Below are 20,044 nucleotides of genomic sequence, written 5' to 3' on the forward strand. Positions count from 1 at the left end.
AATACGAGTCCGGTTAGTACATAAACCCCGTTAGTACATAAGAAATCTCAAGTCCCGGACGAAACGTGGTCACTTCCATACAAATTTTGTCGGTTTGTACATAATTCGTTAGTACATAAACCCCGTTAGTACATAACATTTCTCCGTACCCGCATGCCACCTACCTCATTAGTACATAATTTGTTGGTCTTTTGGCCTTCCAGTGGAGGCACGTCGTGTTCTAGTTTCTACTTGTGGACGCTCAGAAATCAGAGCGCACATCACAAACCGACAAAGCTCTGTTTTTTTCGAGTGACTGTACAGGCGCGGCTGGGCATGTATCATAAAACTGTAGAATCTTCGCTGACTGTGACCCTTACATGTATAACATAATTTTTATGTTATATCGAGGGAATCAAGAATATCTCGCTCCCTAGTCATTGCAGCAAGAAACACTCAGAAAAGTTGAAAAAAGTGAAAAATTCTGGTATACAAGCAAATTATGTACACTTTCGTTTAGTACATAAACCCCGTTAATACATAACATTTGTCAAGTCCCAGAGATTATGTATTAACGAGGGACGACCTGTAATCGCTGTCGTACTACTGCCTATCATCCGTAGGCAAACGGCTTAGTCGAGCGCTTCCACCGCCAACTGAAGGCCGCCATCAAAGCGCAACCGAAGCCGCACCAGTGGGTCGCTGCACTGCCTCTCGTTCTCATCGGTATCCGGTCATCTCTCCGGACTGATCTCGGCTGCAGCTCTGCCGAGCTCGTTTATGGTTCTCCCAGGCGACTTCCTCACTCCCACTCCCAACGACGACTGGGTGCCTACTGCGGAATATGTTGCGCGTCGTTGGGACAAGATGTCTTCTATCCGACCAGCTCAGGTTGACACTCGCCTTCAGGCCCGACCAGTCCCTTTTGTCAGTGCTGACCTCTCCACATGCACTCATGTTTACGTCCGCGTTGATGGACACCGTCAGCCACTCCAGGCTCCTTATACCGGTCCTCATCGTGTTTTTTCCCGTTTGGCCAAGTCTCTGGTGGTTGAGTTGAATGGTCGAGAGGGCACCATCTCCATTGACCACGTGAAACCCGCGCATGGAGCTGCCAGTCTCACGTCAGGCGAAATAGCACGTCATAGTACATTTGAGATCAGCGGGAAGAAGATGACGACGTCCACTAATTTAGTATCTGTGCACACGAATCTGCTGTGTGTGTGACTCTGTGTGCCAGCTATGATATCATCTTCTGTGGTTCCATGCCTAGCATGTACGTCTGAACCATCCTGCAAAGTTTGACTGACGTAGGTTGAGCGATCGCTCCGCGAAACATACTTTTTGAAATTCTCTTCATAGTATATCTTCCACCATTGAAATATTGAATTTCTTCAAAAAAAGTGCTGAGAGGGGTGGCTTGCAACCTCGATATGGCTTGTTCCAGGCATGCTTTGGAGCCATCTTCCGTTGAAGTAGAGGCGGGGATCTGCCCTGCAACTGTTACAACAAAAAATGATTCGATCTGAGAAAGGGTGAGACCGCGAATCTCGGTTGAATATTGAGTATTTCAAGCCTTTTCACGACGAAGATGGAGTTCTTTTTGGAGATGGACGTCGCGGCAAAGGACATGGTGTCCGACTTCTGGCGTCTGGTGAAGCCAGGGATCATTTGTCCAGTGAGGTCGGCAGCCTAACCGTCGGTAAGCTTGTGTTTGGATCCCGTTCTGCTCGATGTGGTAGATCACAAACAATTATTTGATATCGCACAAATTGATCTCAGCATCGTGCGTACGGTATTTTATATTCAGAAAATCCCAAAGTGTCTCTGTGTGGCCGTCCTATGCCAAGGGAAACTCCAATCAGGCTCCTATGTCCTCTGCCTTTATGATTGAATGTCCACTTCGTTTGAACAACGAACACAACACAACAATCGAGGACGGCTTTGCGATGAAAAATACAGCCATACTGAAGCTGAAAAAAAGAAGAAAAAAACGTGCTCAGGATGAGACTCGAGTACACGCATACTCTTCCAGCAGTTGAAACGCAAATTTTTGTGAAAAATGCTCGTCGCCGACTGACCAGTAATTTCGCCTGACGAGTGCTGCGGTTGCTTCTTCCATTGCTGCTCCTAGCTCTCCCCTTTCTGCTGCTGCTAAACCATTTGTTCGGCGCGTTCATTTTTCTGTTTAATGTTTTCTCGGCTTTTCCTTTTCCGTGTCTTTCCCTTTCTTATCGTGTACCGCTACTGCTTGTACACTGGCGGAGGAGTATCTGTAGTGCCTGCACGGATTTCTTGCGATTTATCTTTCGTTGCGCGATTTCCTAATTTTGTGCATTTCTCAAGCTTCTGCGGGGCAACATTTTGTTTACAGGATGTAGCCTTTATCATGTTGCCATTGTCGGCTACGTAGAGTACCAGGCTACGCATGACCCTTGGAACGTTGCGCAGATGAACCACTTCCTGCGAACTCTGCTACATGCTTATGTACTCTACCATATTTGTATACATGTGTATTGTTGTTGTTCCACCAAGTATCCTTTACGAGGATCTAGCTCTAGCATTGAAAGTCGGCTCAGGCTTTCTTCTTCTTGCGTTTCCACTTCTGGACTTCTGGCAGTAGTTTGTGGTTTGTCTCTGCACGTAGAATTCTTCCCTCGCTCGACTATCTGCTTGCCATTTCCTGTGTGCATTATACCAATTCTCGCTGACTCGATACTGGGAGTTAATTGTTAAAAGAACATTGTCTGCTGTACGCGTGATTAGAGGCACGTTTCCAAACCCTCTAAACCCTGCCGCATTTGGCGCTTCTAAACGCTGCGATCCGGTAGACAGCACACTGGGCTGCCAAATACGTGACTGGCTTGAGGACAGTTCAATACTGCACGACAGGGCGCCCAGTTCAGGACGCACGTGATAGCGGCGTGAACTGGGCGCGATGAGGGTTGGTGATAACTACAGTTTACTCCTCCGGAAACTTCCATCAACATAAGCCTCCCAAGTTTGGTGGTCATTATTTTGGTTTTCTCGAAGTGAGCCGTGGCCATTCTTTACCATGGTACTTCATCCTTCGTCATCATCATAGCTAGCAATTTTAGTTTGCTATAATATTTAGCTTGGCATTGCCTTGAGTGCACTCACCTTCCCCTTTCTTACGTTATTTCATAAATTGGAACTTTCAAAGTTGGAAGGCTTTTGGCTTGCGCATACTAGACGTGAGGCAGCTAAGCATCGGGTCGATGAATGTCAGTGTGACATCAGTCAGTGTTGTGCTAATTGTTGTGCGTTCTGAGTCACCATTAGCTTGCTCATATTTGTTAGTGTTGGACACAAACAATGGATAACTTGAAAACCCGCCCTCTGTCTTTTTTATCCTTAGCTATCCGCAAAAATTACAACAGCATGTACCTGATATTCGTACTGCAAAGTCTTTTCTATCAGTGTGAATATCACGCATGATGACGTAGATAAAGCAAAGCACAGCTTTCTCGTTCCTTTTGAAGTTAAAATTGCACATACATGCATATCATCAAGTTCAGAGGATGTGAAACTAGTGGTGTGCACAGGCAGTCGTGTACCCGTGCTACCCGTATTGTATTGTATTGTATTGTATTTATTTAAAAGGATTCTCCAAAAGCAAATGGATGCTTATCACGGAAGTCTCCCACATAAATATCGCAAGAAAAATGGGGAAATGGGGAGAGGAGAGTGGAAGATGAAGCATGGGAAGAAGGGAAACAAGTACCTAAATATCGAGGTATAAAAGCAGGATAGAAATCGACGAGGGCCGTCAGGACCTCGGGTAGAGGTGTACAGAATAGTACCCGAAAATCCGAAGTCGCAGATGACATCATGTACAGTGCACGTGTACAAATTCATGTATTACTCCACATGTCTACCCACTGCATACGGGAAGGGGTGCTTTGTGGTGTTACCATGGAAACACTACCTGATGGGGTACCATGCTACCCGTGGAAAACTACCTGAACCCGATACCCGAAGAAAATGCCACCCGACTCGGCCCTATGTGAAACATTGATGTGAAACAGTGTGAAATTCACGCCACCACGATAACATGATACTAATAATTATGGTGTAGGACTGTAGGGTGACAAAAGTAACAGTATACTGTTTCAAAGTATATATGCGGTTTGATGGTGTGAGTTTATTTCTAAACGTTCCGCTAGATGAACTTACTGATATACAATGACATATTGTATATGCTGGTGCCTTGTACCATAGTAAAGACTAAAGATCTTGATGCACCATGGCTCCCTGAAACAGCATTTCGTCAGTTGATGTCAATGGTAATGAATGGTGTCGAATTTTCATTTGGATACGTAAGGTATGAGCAAGTCGACTGCATCGCTATAAGGCTTCTATTGGGTCCAGTGCTAGCCAACATCTTTTTTGGATTTTGGGAGTCAATTACCTGACCAGACTTCTACGTTCAGTTTGTTGTTGATTCATTTATGTATTTTGACGGCGAGCTGGGCAGTGAGGCATGTCTTAGCAACCTAAATGCTCTCAATCCTTCTCCAAAGTCTATACAATTATGTGAAAATTAGACATCCAGTAAATTGTTGTGCCTTGATGTATCGGTTAACATGTCTAGTTGGCATGTTAGCATCTATGTACCGCAAACCAACTTTCACGGCTCTATACATTATGTTCGACTCGTACGGTTCTCATTAGTATAAAGTTAATTTCGTCCGTACTCTTGCAAAAAAAGTGGTTAGCCATGCACATCGTATTTGTTCCCCGGAAGATTTGGCGGAACTTGAGTTTCTCCAGACTATCCGAGTAAACATTAGTTACCTCGAATAGCTATTCAACACACTGATTAGATCCAGTATCACACAGTGAGAGCCCTCCATCGGCCTAGCTCTCTGTCCAGTGTATGTATGTCTCCCATACAAGGGGCAGTAGTCTGAGAAGTTTTGTAGTACTGTTAGGTCTATTGCACGTCGGAGCTTCAAGCTTCCATAATTATAACAGTGTATTGCCTATGACCAAGAGTACATATGCAACTCCCACATACCTGCTGCCCGCACAGAATTTCAAGTTGATGTCATTATTTATGATGCAAAGCTCCTTGCACCAGTGATTTACAACATGTGTACGGTTGTCAACGCATCACACGTTTTTTCTTTGCAATCATCAGTACAGGATCAGATAGGCTTTGGTCTACCACAGGTTCCGGATTCGTCTGATAATCCGTGGACAGTGCGCATGGCATCATAAATATGACGTCAACTTGAAATTCTGTCGGGACAGCACCCATAGTCGAGGTGGACACTCTTGGCAGGTTATGTACTCTTGGTATGACGTCAAGAATAGTTCCACTCAAATCCAACCAGAACTTTACAGCATGAAAAAGATCACCAAACCACATCACGACAGTTGCCTCTTTCATTTCCCCTCGACCGAAGTGATTAGAAAATGTGAGCTATTCTTCTCGCGGTTAGAGATGAATGAAAATTCATTCCGGCAAGCTGTTCGCCAGCTGTTGTAGATCTCCTTGATCTGATCAATGATCGTCTATGCACTTTGGAAGCGACAGCGGAATGTAGAACGGGTTTGGCCAGGGGCCAGTCCTCGCAGTCCAATGGATCGGAGCCTAAACTTACCAGGTCGGGTGCAGACACTCAATCCCAGGAGATCACCAGTTCCTTGGGCATGCCCAAGTCTGGTTTGTCAGATGAAAGTCTATTGCTTTCACTCAGCTCCTCGAGTGTGTAGGGCTGCTCGAGTGATGCTGATTTGAACGACACCACGAGTGGGCAGGCACCCTCGTGTGTGGACGCGAGCACGGACGACCCGGAGCATGCTCCGGTGACCTCAAAGATAAAACAGTTCCTTCAGACTTGCTTCAGGAAGCCCTCGAAGGGCAAGGAGTGGAGTGATCTGGTAGAGCAGTTTTCCCGGCCGGAGGTGGACGTGGCAGTAACACCTCAGCTAGGCCAGGAGGTGCTGAATTTACCTGCTGCTAGGCAGTCATTCAAGATGTCGCGAGACAACACGTTGTACTCGCTGCAGTGCAGTGAACTGGATTGTTTGGGTCCTCTCTCTGCCCTAATGATGGAAGGCAAGGCAGCGCAGGACGCTGGCAAAGGCCTGGACCCACAAGCAGTTTTGGAGATGGTGCCGGCTGGCTTGTCTACGGGGCAATGCCAACAACAAGCTCTCGGTGCTGAGACGCCAGGAGTTTCTTGAATATTTTGACAAGAGCCTGGTAACTATGGCGGAGGAGCCATTTGATGAAGCAAGCACGGCCCTATCCGGCCCGGAACCGACGGAACACACTCAGTCCAAGGCAAAGTTCCAGAAGGCGCAAGGCTTGGTTGTGAAACAAGACAAGGATGCTCGAGCTCCTCCGCAGCCAAGCGACAGCAAGTCTGGCTCTGGAGGGGCGTCAGCAGGTAATCACCAATTTTTTCAAGGTACTGGGGTCAGCAGGCACGGCGGTGGCTCCAGGTAGGAGCCTTACACCAGCCCGTACAACCAGACTCAATACAGCCCGGCAGGTCGTGGCTATGCCAACCGAAGCCGGATCCCCCCCCCCCCAACCAGGGCAGCAGAACGGCCAATTACTGAACAACCAACTATGTAGCAAAGCGAGGCCGCTCCTAAGGCATTTCCTGCCTCTGGCTGTGTGAGTGGTAGTGCCAGAGGAGGTCTGGAATGTCAAGGCATTGCTGCCAGACATTGACAGATGTTGTTCACCCTCTCGGCTCAAGACTGGGCTTTGCCTCTCGGGGGGGTCGCCTAGTCTTTTCGCCAAAAAGCGGAGACGGCTCTCCGTCGATCCATGGACTCTTAAGTACCAACGCGACCTATATCTGCAGCCTACCCAGGATAGCGTGCCCAGCTCCAGACCCTTGTCAGTTTCTTTGGGTGGTTGCTCTCTCGCCTTGTTTGCCCCCACAGTCAAATGGTCAGACGCCAACATTTGTGTACTGGCACCAGGACCCAGAGGCAGTGACTACAGATGTTTTTCCTGGACTGGACAGGAATGAGCGTGTATGCATTCTCCCAACCTCGGCAGGGTGATCAGGCAAGTGCAGATGCAGAATTTTCTCAGCTTATACTGGTATCTCCTCTATGGCGGGAGCAACATGGTTTCCGGCTTTGCTGCAAGTGACCACCAGTTCCCCAACTCTTCCTTCAGCCTGGCCCAATCTGGTGGAGGGTTCTCTGGGCAAACCCCCCTGATTCTGAACTGCAAACTGCAGTTGGTTGCATAGACCATCTTCGGAATTCCTTTGCGCTGTAGAGATTTTCGGAACAGGTGTCCAACCTCTTACTTCCCTGCAGGCGGACTAGCGTGGCACGTCACTATGACAAAGCTTGGACATGTTGGATTCACTGGTGTGGTGGACAGGTGGAGCCAGCTCAGAACCAGGTGTTGACTTTTCTCGCACACCAGTTTCAGGATGGACGGGCATTCCAGATGCTGTCTGGGCATCGGTCGGCTCTGTCATCAGGCCTGTCTCCGGTAGATGGATTAGCAGTGGGCATTCACTATACCGTATCTTGGCTTTTGAAGGCCGTTTACAACCCCTGTGCTCCGCAGCCACCGTATGCATTCACCTGAAAGGTGCAGACAGTGCTTGATATGCTACGCTCCTGGCCAGACGAGCTTCCCAATAAGCGGCTCACTCTAAGTTTGCCCATGATTCTGGCACTGGCAGGTGCGTATTGATGTGGGGGAACTATGTATGCTGTCTCACCACCTTCACCAAACATCTGATGGTTCTATTAGTTTGTCCCTGCTGCGCTCAAAGAAGACACTGTGTTCTGGGGAGCCTCTCAAGCAAGTTTGTTTCGTGCCTTTTTCAGTACGGAGGTTCTGCCTGGTACAACTTGTGTTGGTGTATGTTGCGCGCTCCGCATCGTGGCGTAAAGCGGACAGCATACAACCATCCCTCTTAGTGTCATTCCGGAAGCCACACAAGCTGGTGTTGTCCGCGACGGTTGCGCGTTGGCTATATAATGTGCCATCACAAGCTGGGATCAGCACTTCAGATTTCTCCGCCCACTCGACTCGTGTGGCCTCCACATCTGTGGCGGCCCTGGCAGGAGTGGCTACGGCCGGGATAATGGATACCGGTGACTGGAAGCGTGGGTTGACTTTCCACCAGTTCTACTGCCGAGACGTTGCACTGGCATCAATGGCAGCAGCCACTTACAGTGCAGCCATTCTCAGTTCTGGGAATTAGGCTGTTCCACAAGCCATTACAATGTTGCCAGTGCATGGTAATGGATATGATTATCCCATGCATGTTTTGTGTGTCTTGTGCGCTTCGAAGAATACACTGTTATATCGAAGCTTGAAGCTCCGATGAGCAAGTTCTCATTTCGCTAGCAATGGTACATTGTGACGGGAAGTGGGAGGCGTGCGAGCAGATGAGAGCGAGATATAACAGTGTCCCACCCGCCCTCCCATTGCGTGTTGGTGGATATTTTGGGTATGGTTCATTTTTTCCTTGCATGCCTAGTCTCGCTTCATTAAAAATGGCAACTGTACAGTGCATTTCAAAAATATAGACGCGTGATTTGAAAAAACCGTTAGGCCAGCATCTATACCACATAAAATCTGTGATCACTTTGTGCATAAAATTTCGAAATTGGGTGTTTGCTATCCAATCGCTTAAAAATCTATATGAGAGTAATTGGGGGAAGCACCTGAGCAATATCCCGAAGCAAATTCTCGAAAAGCTCCAGCCAAATTTGAAATATTCCACGCGTCTATATTTTGAAATGGACCGTAGTGATGTGGTTGCGTGATTCTATTTTTTCATGCTGCGAAGTTCCGGTATGATTCGAGAGGAACTATTTGTTGTAAACCACCAGTTCTCAATTGGGAAAGGCCTTCGCGCTTATGGCATTGTATTCGTCGCAATGTTGTCTTTCGACTCCGCCGTACCGCTGATGTTGCTGCATGGCATACGCTATATGCGCTGTGTGTGTTTTGCTGTATACGCTGTTATGTCCAGTTTTATATGCGTATGTTTTTGCATGTACGCTGTTTTTGCATGCTATAAATAGCTGGTGTTATTATTGTTCATTGTTAATTATCAGATGAAGTGAAATATACTGTGTAAAGGAAAACAGTTGTCCTCGTGCCGTGTGGTCGTACGATCCTGACAATTTAGAGAATCTTAGAGGGTTCATAACATTTGGCGACCACGCCAGGATAGGAGCGAGCATGGCAGAGGAACTATGGAACAATTTGGAAGCCAGCTTTATCGACAATGGAGAGCGGTTAGGATTAGAAGGCGAGTTGTTGAAGGTACATGTGGAGCAGAGGCTCCAACAGTACGCGGAGCGTGAGGAGCGCAGTGCCAGACGGCGAGAGGCGCTCCGCACCGAGTTTGCCAAAACACTAAACGAGATTAACGAGCGCATCGCCAATGCGCATGAGGGTGAGGGTAAAGCCGCGATGGGAGGTACAGAGGAATCTCCCAGTCACAGCGAGGGGCGTCAACCGTTGATGAAAATCCCCTCATATGATGGAACGCAGCCATTGGAGCGTTATCTTGACCTGTTCGAGGACATCTGTTCCAAGAACGAGTTCGAAGAAAGCGAATGGCTGCTGCGACTGCGCATCGCGCTAGCGGGTAGCAAAGCGGAGAGGATATGTATTGGATGCAACAATTACGAGGAAGCAAAGCGAGAGTTGCTTGCCTCGCTCGGAAAGACTCCGGATAAAGCGTGGAAGACATTGCTGACAGGCAGGCAGCGGTCAGATGAGTCGTTTCATCAATACGTTGTCCGTGTTTGCCGAGAGGTAGAGGTGTGGGCCACACTCGCTATGACAGAAGATGGCGAGGTGGGCACCAAGTATAGCGCCGATATAGGTAAAATGGCCCCGGTGCTGCAAGCAATGGCAAAGCAGGTAATCTTGGAGCAATGCGGACCTGAGATGAAGACGTACCTGGTCGAACGGCAGTGCTACGGGATGTCACTGCGCCAGGTACAGGAGCACGGCGCGTCTTACCAGGTCGCGCACGGACGACAGGGTGATACTGCCAGGAAGCCAGTAGAACGATCCGTGCCAAGGCCCACGGCGTCGGCACAGTGCATGGCGATATCGGTCGCAGATGCAGAGAAGCAGCTAAAGTCGCTGCCACAGGAAGAGAAAAAGGGTTTTCTGCAGCGAGAGAGACTCTGCTGGAACTGCCTTAAGTATGGCCATATGGCCAGAGAATGTCGGTCAGGCTCGAGATGCACGAAATGCCAGAGGAAACACCACCTGCTAATACATGATGTGTTGGATAGAGCAGGTTACAGCCGGGAGAAACCGACTGAGATAGTTACGGAGAAGAATGTTGGGTCGTGCTGTCTACACTCGCCAAGTGTGCGGCTGATGACCGGAGTGGCACGAGTTGAGGGAAGAACTCGAAACGCGAAGGTTCGAGTGTTCCTGGACTCGGGTGCTGAGGCGTCATTCGTGACTGCAGCGTTGGTGTCAGCAATCGATGCAGAACACGTTGGGGACTCAAGCTAGAGTCATCGCAACGCGGCTTCTTGAAAAGCTGAAGAGGAATGGGAAGCGTGCGCTCTATGATGATGTGCTGATCAGGGAGTACCGTGAGCTTGGAGCAATTGAGCTGGAGCCATGTGAGAGCGATGCCGGGTACTATGTACCGCATCATGGTGTATTTCGCGAGCACGCTGCAACCACGAAGTTAAGAGTGGTGTTCAATGCCTCGGCGACGGCTCCAGATGGCAAGTCGTTGAACGACATGGTTGACCCTGGACCGTCGCTATTGCCGAGTCTCGCAGGTATGTTTTTACGCTTCCGTGAATATAAGAGCGCGCTGCAAGCGGACATCCGCAAGGCTTTCTTCATGGTCGCGGTTAATCCCGAAGACCGTCCGTACCTGCGTTTCTTGTGGCCCGGTCGAAGCGACAGCGATGAACTGTTAACCTGGAGGCTAACGAAACTGCCATTTGGCGTAAACTGCTCGCCGTACATGCTTACTGCGGTGATTCAGCATCACTTGAAGGAGCTACGGGCGTTGTCTGCACCCAAAGAGCGAGATCGTATTGATCTCTTGCTCACGAGTTTCTACGTTGACGATTTGGTCTCTAGTGTCTCAAATGCCTCGGAAGCCAAGGAGATGCAAGAGTTCAGCGTGCGTGTGCTTACGGAAGCTGGCATGGAGTTACGCAAGTGGCGAGGCAACGAAATCCCGTGCAATCCAGAGGCCGGAGATAAAGTCCTCGGTCTGAAATGGAAAACCAGTGATGACTTGCTCAGCATAGCAGCGCTAGGCGAGTCCGATAGGCCGTCTGTTTGGACCCGGCGATCCCTCCTCAAGTGTGTTGCATCAGTGTTTGATCCGCTAGGTCTAGCAGCACCGGCAGTTGTGCCGGGAAAGATACTGCTACAGCAAGCCTGGAAAGTCGGAGGCGACTGGGATGATATGTTGCCTGATGGCATCGCAGCCGCATGTGCGCAATGGTGGGGAGAGTTGGCCGAAGTGGTGAGCATTGACATACCACGTTGGATTTGCTGCAATCTTGACACGCCGATTGCGCTTCATGCCTTCGCCGATGCCAGTGAGAAAGCGTTTGGATGTTGTTTGTATGCCGTCGTCAATGGACAGTCGCACTTGGTATTTGCCAAGGCCAAAGTGGCACCTGTGTCTCCGCCCACGTTAGCCCGCCTTGAGTTACAAGCAGTATGTCTAGCGGCTCGCTACGCTGAGTTTGTGGTGAAGGAGCTGCGTGTGACCGTCACGCAAGTCTATGGCTGGACTGACAGTCTCACTACCGTTCATTGGATCAGTAATCCATCGTACAAATGGAAAACATTTGTGGCTAACCGCGTCAGTCAAGTCCAAGAGATATCGAAGAAGGTCGGCATTGTGTGGAACCATTGCCCGGGCCTTCACAACCCAGCAGATTTACCGTCGCGTGGGAGTAGTGCACAGCAGATCCGTAGTCCGTTCTGGAGGGGCGGACCAACCTGGATCACGGAGCCCAATGACTGGCCCACCGCATCCTCAACCGCAGCTACAGATGAGTCCAGTGTAGAGGTACGAGTGTCAGCCACCACCTGTAGTCGAGAATCTGATAAGGAATGGTGGCTCCGATTCAGTAAATGGTCGAGGGCACAGGGCATGGTGACTCGGATGTTGCAGTGGAAGCACACTGAGCCTCGTGCTGAACTCTATTTTGCAGCAGACAACGTATTGTACCGCATCGTTCAAGCCGCATGTTTCGCTGAGGATCTTGAGCTGATCCAGCAAGGTCAACCAGTGAAGCCTGGGTCGAAGGTGTATCAGCTTGCACCGTTTCTGGATGAGCATGGAGTGCTCAGAGCCGGGGGACGACTTCAGCACAGCGAGTTGGCGTATGGAGCCAAGCACCCAGTCCTGTTAGGCAAACATCATCTGACCGAGTTGCTGTTGGAGAAAATGCATGTTGAAAGGATGCACCAAGGTGTAGAAGGAGTCTTGTCGTTCATCCGTCAGAAATTTTGGATTATCGGTGGTCGACGGGCGCTACGCAACATTACTCAGCGATGTGTTACATGCCGCCGCTACAAGGCTAAGGCTGCCTCAGAAGTCTGCCCGCCGCTACAAGGCTAAGGCTGCCTCAGAAGTCTGCCCGCCGCTGCCGGAAGACCGAGTTGTTCACGAGAGGCCGTTCGCAACTACCGGCATCGACTATGCTGGTCCGTTGTACGTGCGCCGTGGTGAGTCATCTCCGAAGGTATGGATAGCATTGTTTGTGTGTGCCCCCACCAGAGCAGTTCACTTGGAGGTGGTCGATAGTTTAAGTACCGAGTCATTCTTGATGGCATTTCGGAAGTTTGTCGCGAGACGTAGTTTGCCGTCTCGGATCAGGTCTGACAACGCTACAACGTTCAAGGCGGCATCTGACAAACTGAGTGTGCCATGGATGTTCAATCCTCCAGCTGCACCATGGCATGGAGGCTTCTATGAGCGAATGGTTGGTACAGTGATGATTGCCTTGAAAAAGGTAATGGGAACAGCGTTTCTGAAGGTCCAGGAGCTTGAGACCCTCTTGTATGAGGTTGAAGCAGTGGTGAATAGTCGTCCGCTAGCTTATGTGTCTGATAGCCTGGATGAGCCACCAGTAACCCCTGCAATGATGATGGGTAAAATCTGGATGTCGTCAGAGAAGCCAGCAGGTACCCTGGACGCTGCGCAGATGTCATCGAGATTGCGTTACCTCAGTCGGACACTGGAGCATGTCAAGAGTCGTTGGGAGGTGGAGTACCTAAGTCAGCTGAACAAGCACCAACAGACCATGTCGCGCCCTTTAGCTATGGGTGATGTTGTCTTTGTTCTCGATGATACCAAACGCAAACAGTTCTGGCGTTTGGGACGGATCATCGAGTTATTCCCTGGTCGAGATGGTAAGCGTCGTGTTGCCAAGGTTAAGTTGAGTACCAGTACCCTGTTGAGGCCGATCCAAAGGTTAGTGCCATTAGAAGTATCGTCACAGGACGTGGCTCCTGGGCTTGCCGATACCGCTCAACCTGCTATCGTCCCTCAGCAGCCAGCGTATGAACCGTCAGCACCGTTACCACCACCACGGCAGCAGGAGATGACGCGTTCTGGGCGCGTAGTCAGAGCCCCGGATCGTTTTTGACTTGTGTGCATTGTTGTACGGCGGTGAGAAGCCCTTTGGTGGGGAGAATGCTGTAAACCACCAGTTCTCAATTGGGAAAGGCCTTCGCGCTTATGGCATTGTATTCGTCGCAATGTTGTCTTTCGACTCCGCCGTACCGCTGATGTTGCTGCATGGCATACGCTATATGCGCTGTGTGTGTTTTGCTGTATACGCTGTTATGTCCAGTTTTATATGCGTATGTTTTTGCATGTACGCTGTTTTTGCATGCTATAAATAGCTGGTGTTATTAGTGTTCATTGTTAATTATCAGATGAAGTGAAATATACTGTGTAAAGGAAAACAGTTGTCCTCGTGCCGTGTGGTCGTACGATCCTGACAATTTAGAGAATCTTAGAGGGTTCATAACACTATTTAAGACGTCATAGAGTTGGGCTACCCGCTGGGTCCAGTTCTAGCCAATGTATTTGTGGGTTGGTGTGAGTGTCAGTCGAAGATAGATAAATGGCCAGAATTGAATGTCGGTTTTGTGGCCGATTTGTTCACTTACTTTAACTCTGAAGTGGACCATGAGGTGTTCTTATCCCTATTGCTGAAGGGATGGAGGTGGTCGCTAGAGTCCTGCAGCAGCACTTCGAGTCTGTGAACGTGTGTGATCCGGTGTCTGTTGCATGGCGTAGGTAATAGCTTGGTACTGAAAGAGCTATGAAGCATCAGAGGACAGCAAGAGGGAAATATATATTATAAATACTTAAGATCCAGCACCGAAAAACATAAGGATGGCATGCACAGGCGAGATCAAGAAACATAAAGCTTTAACCAGTTGACTTGGCCTGGCAGCTTACTGGTGTGTCTCGCACACTTTACACACTCAAAGGGTGGCTTAACCTCCATGAATTGGTTTGCCGCGACAACTATGGAGTTGTGCAGTGCGCCATCATGTTACCTCACCTGGTGCATTGCCGACTGCCGCGACTGAGAGATGACTATGCGCTACCTGCTGGTCTAGTTATCGCTCCATCTGGAACGTACACTTTGTTCTATTGAGAGAGTCCGGGAACCCTAGTCTTACTCTCTGGATGAAGGAAACCGGGACAGTAACGCTTCCCAACCCTGGTTAACATCACCCCCCCCCCCCCTACTGTTCCTGTTGCCTTCTCTGTTGTGCTGCAATAGCCCAATGTTTTTGTCATACCTGTTTGCACTCATACAATCCCTTGCTGCACTTTGAAGTTGTTTCCGATGCCCATGTACTCATTATTCTTTGCTTGCTTTTATGCTGAGGAACATAAGCTGGATCCCTATACTGCATAACCCGCGTACTCATTCGGCTCGTTCGGTAGAAATTATTGATGTTACAAATAATCGATTATTCGAATTTCCTCGATCTCTTGTACCTCAAGTCCTCAACAAATAATCGATCGGATATATTCTAGGTTGAAGGTTCGAAAATTCGAATATTCGCAGGCGGACAAAGTCTGTGCACTGCATACCACGCGCACAACCCTAGACCTCTCGACTGGAATGCATAAACTAAGTTACTAAGTTAAACTACAGTCCATTCATAACAAGATGGGCCCTGGCTCTGGCGAGCTACCGTATTTGGCAATTTTTAGTGATTTTATCGTACAGAGTGCAGTGCTGCAGAATTTGAAATTTTAAAAGGGTCCAAAAAGGGTACCTGAACTGGGGTTCTAACCGCACAGTGCACCTTTGGGTGACTTTTTTGTGTTGTTATCTTTTAGGACAATGATACTCCACTTGATCTGGCAATGCAAGGAACGTATACAGAGGTTGTGTCCATCATAATGAAGTACATCCGTACTGTACTTAGCAATCAAGAGGTAATTACTCTATAGTCCATTACAGGTACCGGTATACTAGTAGTACAGGTTTGCCTTTTTCGACTTACCGTAATGTCGCGTGCATAAGCCGGATTTGTGCATAAGCCTGTCTCGTGTAGAAGCATGAAATCTGCAACAGCTTTTCGCGTACAAGCCTGTCGCATGCATAAGCCGGGCCAGTACACGAGACGCGCCACGTGTCGCGTGCGTAAGCCGGGCTACTACGCAAGACTGGTGAGCGCGCCTTTTACATGTTCATGTTTGCATGGTACCGTACACTTGCGAAAAAAAAGAAAAAAAATCCCGTTGGAAAATGTTGGTTTTGACGTCCAAAAGTCAGCAGTTTGCGCATACAAGCCTGGTCATTGAGTGGTGCTTGTCATATAAGCCTGTCTCGTGTATAAGCCTGTCTTGTGTACAAGCCTGACTCCATCACCGGCTTATAGGCATATAAGCCCCGGCTAATGCACGCGACATTACGGTATCCAGATGAACAGATTTGTGCCAGCAGACCCATGAGTCATGTCCTGGTGTTGTTACCTGGCACTCTGATAGTTGCTCTCTTTTATGTATGCATAGGCTTTTGGTGAAGCAAGTGATGAATCAGGGGCGTCACACACGGTATGACCACTATGACCATGGTCGTGCCACTTTTCGTCCAGGATGGTCCACCCAATTCATCCAAAAAAAGCAATAAAAAAATTCAAGGATCTTCGAACTTGTACAAAACATCACAACTAAGTTACTTTCATTGCAAGGAGCATACAATTACTTGGTTCAGACTTGATGCCTAGCAGCTGGCACCCCAAAACTCCGAGAGACTATCCATTGCGATAGGCGGTTGGAGTCACGGGTAGAGACAACCAGATGATGGATTCCTCATGGACGCATTCACTGCAAACTTGACGGAAACAGTGCTGGCGGCGATCACTGGGTCCAGAACTAAAATTTCCAATATCTACCATATGGTAGATCTTGGAAATGTTTAGTTCTGGCGATCAGCACGGTCAAGAGACACTACAAGCATGTCACTTGTCAGCTTCAACAACATATTCTTTCCACAAGGACACCTACCTAGTACCTCTGGCTCCTGACGATCTACTGCAAGCTAATGCGAAAATGCATTGCATCTATACCCGCGAACGCCATGCTTGTCAACGGAATAGGGAAGCGCTTCATTCTCTGAAGTTGAAAAGTGTTTGGACTGCTGTTCCACGGCGCCAGAACGTTCTGCATTTGTTCATTGACACGACCCGCTTCACCAAATGACTCACGATTGTTTCGTTCTCCGAATTTTCTGGTAGCAGCAACAAGAATTGCGTCCACGGTGACAGGACGAAAGTCTCTCGCAAATTAAAGTCCTGTTGCCATGAAGACAGAGAAGATTCCGCAAGCCCGTTCTTCTCCTTCCAGTGTTGTAGCTCTCCGGCCAACTGGCAGATCTTTCAATCCCACCGAACACAAAAAAGGATCTTCTTCTTTCTCTAAAACAACTTATTTTAAAACATAATTACTTCGCGACTGTCCGCGGGATCCGTATCAAATGTCTCCGAAACGCTTGTTTGCATAACATATGTATTTATTTTAAGTATGTGAAGGTGCACGCTTTGGCACATGTAGAGCATTTCGTTCATAGCATAAGCCATTAACACGTAAGTACAATGTGCAATGAGTGTATGATAATTATGGTGTCATTCGACTACTTCTTATGTACTACTACCTCCGACAAGCGAAACTTGGCGCGTGTTTTTCTTGCTTTTGTGTTGGTACCACAACTTCACAAAGCTGTTAGGTACGACCTACTTGTAGCTCGATGCCACCGGGTGCAGGAAGCCAAGCGATAAGCTGGTGAGTGGCACATAGTTCAGACTTAGTCAGAGGGTGGTTTGCTAAGGCAGACCAGTCTCTCGTGTACCAGCACAACGGTGCGTGCTTCCATTCTGCGAAGGTGAATCGTCGTGCCTTCGCATGTCAATGCAAAACCAAGGAGTTCTCTCTCTCTTCACCTGGTCACTCCGCCAGAACAGAGTCCAGGCGTATATGTCAACAACCTACTCAATCTGCGGACAGCATGCTGTTTCGTTCTTTGTGAACTCATCAGCGCAGCACAGAGGAAATGAGGCCGAACCTGATAGCAATGAAAATAAAAAATGTCCAATCAGGCCCGAACGTACCTTGCCAGAGTGCTCAAACTGACAAGTCAGTGAGCTCTGCGTAATGCAAACAGCAAAGGCACTACCCCACATGAGAGTGCTCAACTACTACAAGAGCAGGAGCGAAAATACCAACAACCTAGCGTCTTTCAATAAGTTAGCCTTCCGAGCGATGCGTCTCTGGTGACTAACGAAATTTGCCAGCAATTGCTGCCGGCAATTTTGGATTGTTGGCGAGAATAACCGGCGAAAAAGGTTGGGAGTCCAGGCGCGTGTGGAGGTGTTGCACAATTCACGGCATTCTGGAGAGTGGCGGTGGAAATGACTATCCTCGACATCGTGGCCCAAGCACAGCACACACGCGCGACACCGAGATTTCCAGAGCGATCACGGCAGAAGAGGTACTTGCTGCAACTGAATCAACTCCTGTCGCATTTTCGTCTCACTACAGGGACAATTCCTCGCCAGAAGAAGCTGTGATCTCTGAGTCAGAGGAGAATGATTCAGACTACCGTAAGGTCGCGGATAAAAGCCAGGCTTCTAAGCATATAAGCCTCTTTCTGCACCAGGCTTTAATGCAAACCAGGCTTGTATACAAACCATCCTTATATGCACCACTGATATTTTTGCCAGGCTTGTGTGCACATAGAAGCCAGGCTTCTACGCGCGACACGTATAGATCTACTACTGACTACCGGTATGGCGGCAGTTTTACTTTGCACTGTGCATAGCGCATGCACTCTTGCCCTACCCGATCCGCGCTCGCATAGAAGCCAGGCTTCTACGCGCGACAGGCTTTTATGCATTTGACCCGTTTGATTTTCAGGATCCGCGATGTGCTTGTATGCAAACCCGGCTTTTATCCGCAACTTTATGGTAACTGGTGTCTCTAATGAATTATGTCCTTGTTGAGCAATACAAAGTTAGTTGTATTTTGGCAAGTCTATCATTATTTTCGAATGTAAAGTGTGAGGTATTTCGAGTAATTTCAAGTAAAAAACGCGCTAAGTTTTGCTTGTCGGAGGTAGTACTTCTCATGAACAGTAATCCATCACTGCAGTTGTGCAATGCTTCTATGCTGTCAGTTCAGAGTGAGGACTGACAAAGAGACTTTTGCTGGAACTTCTGTCGTGCTTCTCAACTTGTTAACCATTAGTGAAATTAATGTAGTAAACAGTTTCCTCTAAGACAAAAATGCGATAATACAAATGTTTACTTTAGTCTTCTTTGCGCTGTTTTACCACCTCCTTACTGTACTTAATCCACTGTTCCTGTTCCTTTTCCCTTGCCTGTATTTCACCTGATGAGAAGGCTTGAAAGTATACTTGTGAAACCAAAAACTTTCAAGATGTTCGTAAAGAGCCTGAAGTGTGTCCTTTTTATGAATATTATAAAATTAATATATTTATCTGAAGTCTGAAGAAAACGTTGAACGGTCTCTGCTTGGATGACGACTACACCATAGCTCAGTGGTTAGAGCATCGCTGGCTACAAGCGAGGGTCCCTGGTTCGAGTCCTGGTGGTGACAGTCAATTTTTTCTTCAGACTTTTCCCGTTTGTCTCTTCCCCTCAAACCAGTTAATATTTTATGACTTGGGGCTCCCCGCGTGCTAGTTTGTACGTGAAGTGTGTGGGTTACAGTGAGGGCTGCGTCCCACCCGCCTGTGTGGATTCACAGGAAGTGTGAGTTACGAAGTCTGAAGAAAACGTTGAACGGTCTCTGCTTGGATGACGACTACACCATAGCTCAGTGGTTAGAGCATCGCTGGCTACAAGCGAGGGTCCCTGGTTCGAGTCCTGGTGGTGACAGTCATTTTTTTCTTCAGACTTTTCCCGTTTGTCTCTTCCCCTCAAACCAGTTAATATTTTATGACTTAGGGCTCCCCGCGTGCTAGTTTGTACGTGAAGTGTGTGGGTTACAGTGAGGGCTGCGTCCCACCCGCCTGTGGGGATTCACAGGAAGTGTGAGTTACGAAGTCTGAAGAAAACGTTGAACGGTCTCTGCTTGGATGACGACTACACCTAGCTCAGTGGTTAGAGCATCGCTGGCTACAAGCGAGGGTCCCTGGTTCGAGTCCTGGTGGTGACAGTCAATTTTTTCTTCAGACTTTTCCCGTTTGTCTCTTCCCCTCAAACCAGTTAATATTTTATGACTTGGGGCTCCCCGCGTGCTAGTTTGTACGTGAAGTGTGTGGGTTACAGTGAGGGCTGCGTCCCACCCGCCTGTGTGGATTCACAGGAAGTGTGAGTTACGAAGTCTGAAGAAAACGTTGAACGGTCTCTGCTTGGATGACGACTACACCATAGCTCAGTGGTTAGAGCATCGCTGGCTACAAGCGAGGGTCCCTGGTTCGAGTCCTGGTGGTGACAGTCAATTTTTTCTTCAGACTTTTCCCGTTTGTCTCTTCCCCTCAAACCAGTTAATATTTTATGACTTGGGGCTCCCCGCGTGCT

At 48.5% G+C, this 20,044-nt stretch overlaps 1 protein-coding gene across 2 annotated transcripts in view; it reads left to right on the forward strand.

Annotated features, from left to right (window-relative positions):
- LOC135820959 (uncharacterized) overlaps positions 1-20,044 on the forward strand; it is a 229,129-nt gene that overhangs the window by 151,916 nt on the left and 57,169 nt on the right. For both annotated transcript variants that reach the window (XM_065334020.1, XM_065334018.1), the window contains exon 12: positions 15,339-15,437. In XM_065334020.1, coding sequence (XP_065190092.1) covers positions 15,339-15,437 — 99 coding nt within the window. The remainder of the gene's footprint in view (positions 1-15,338; positions 15,438-20,044) is intronic.

This window comes from Sycon ciliatum, chromosome 7 (genome assembly GCF_964019385.1).
Source record: "Sycon ciliatum chromosome 7, ocSycCili1.1, whole genome shotgun sequence".
Classification (NCBI taxonomy): Eukaryota; Metazoa; Porifera; class Calcarea; order Leucosolenida; family Sycettidae; genus Sycon; species Sycon ciliatum.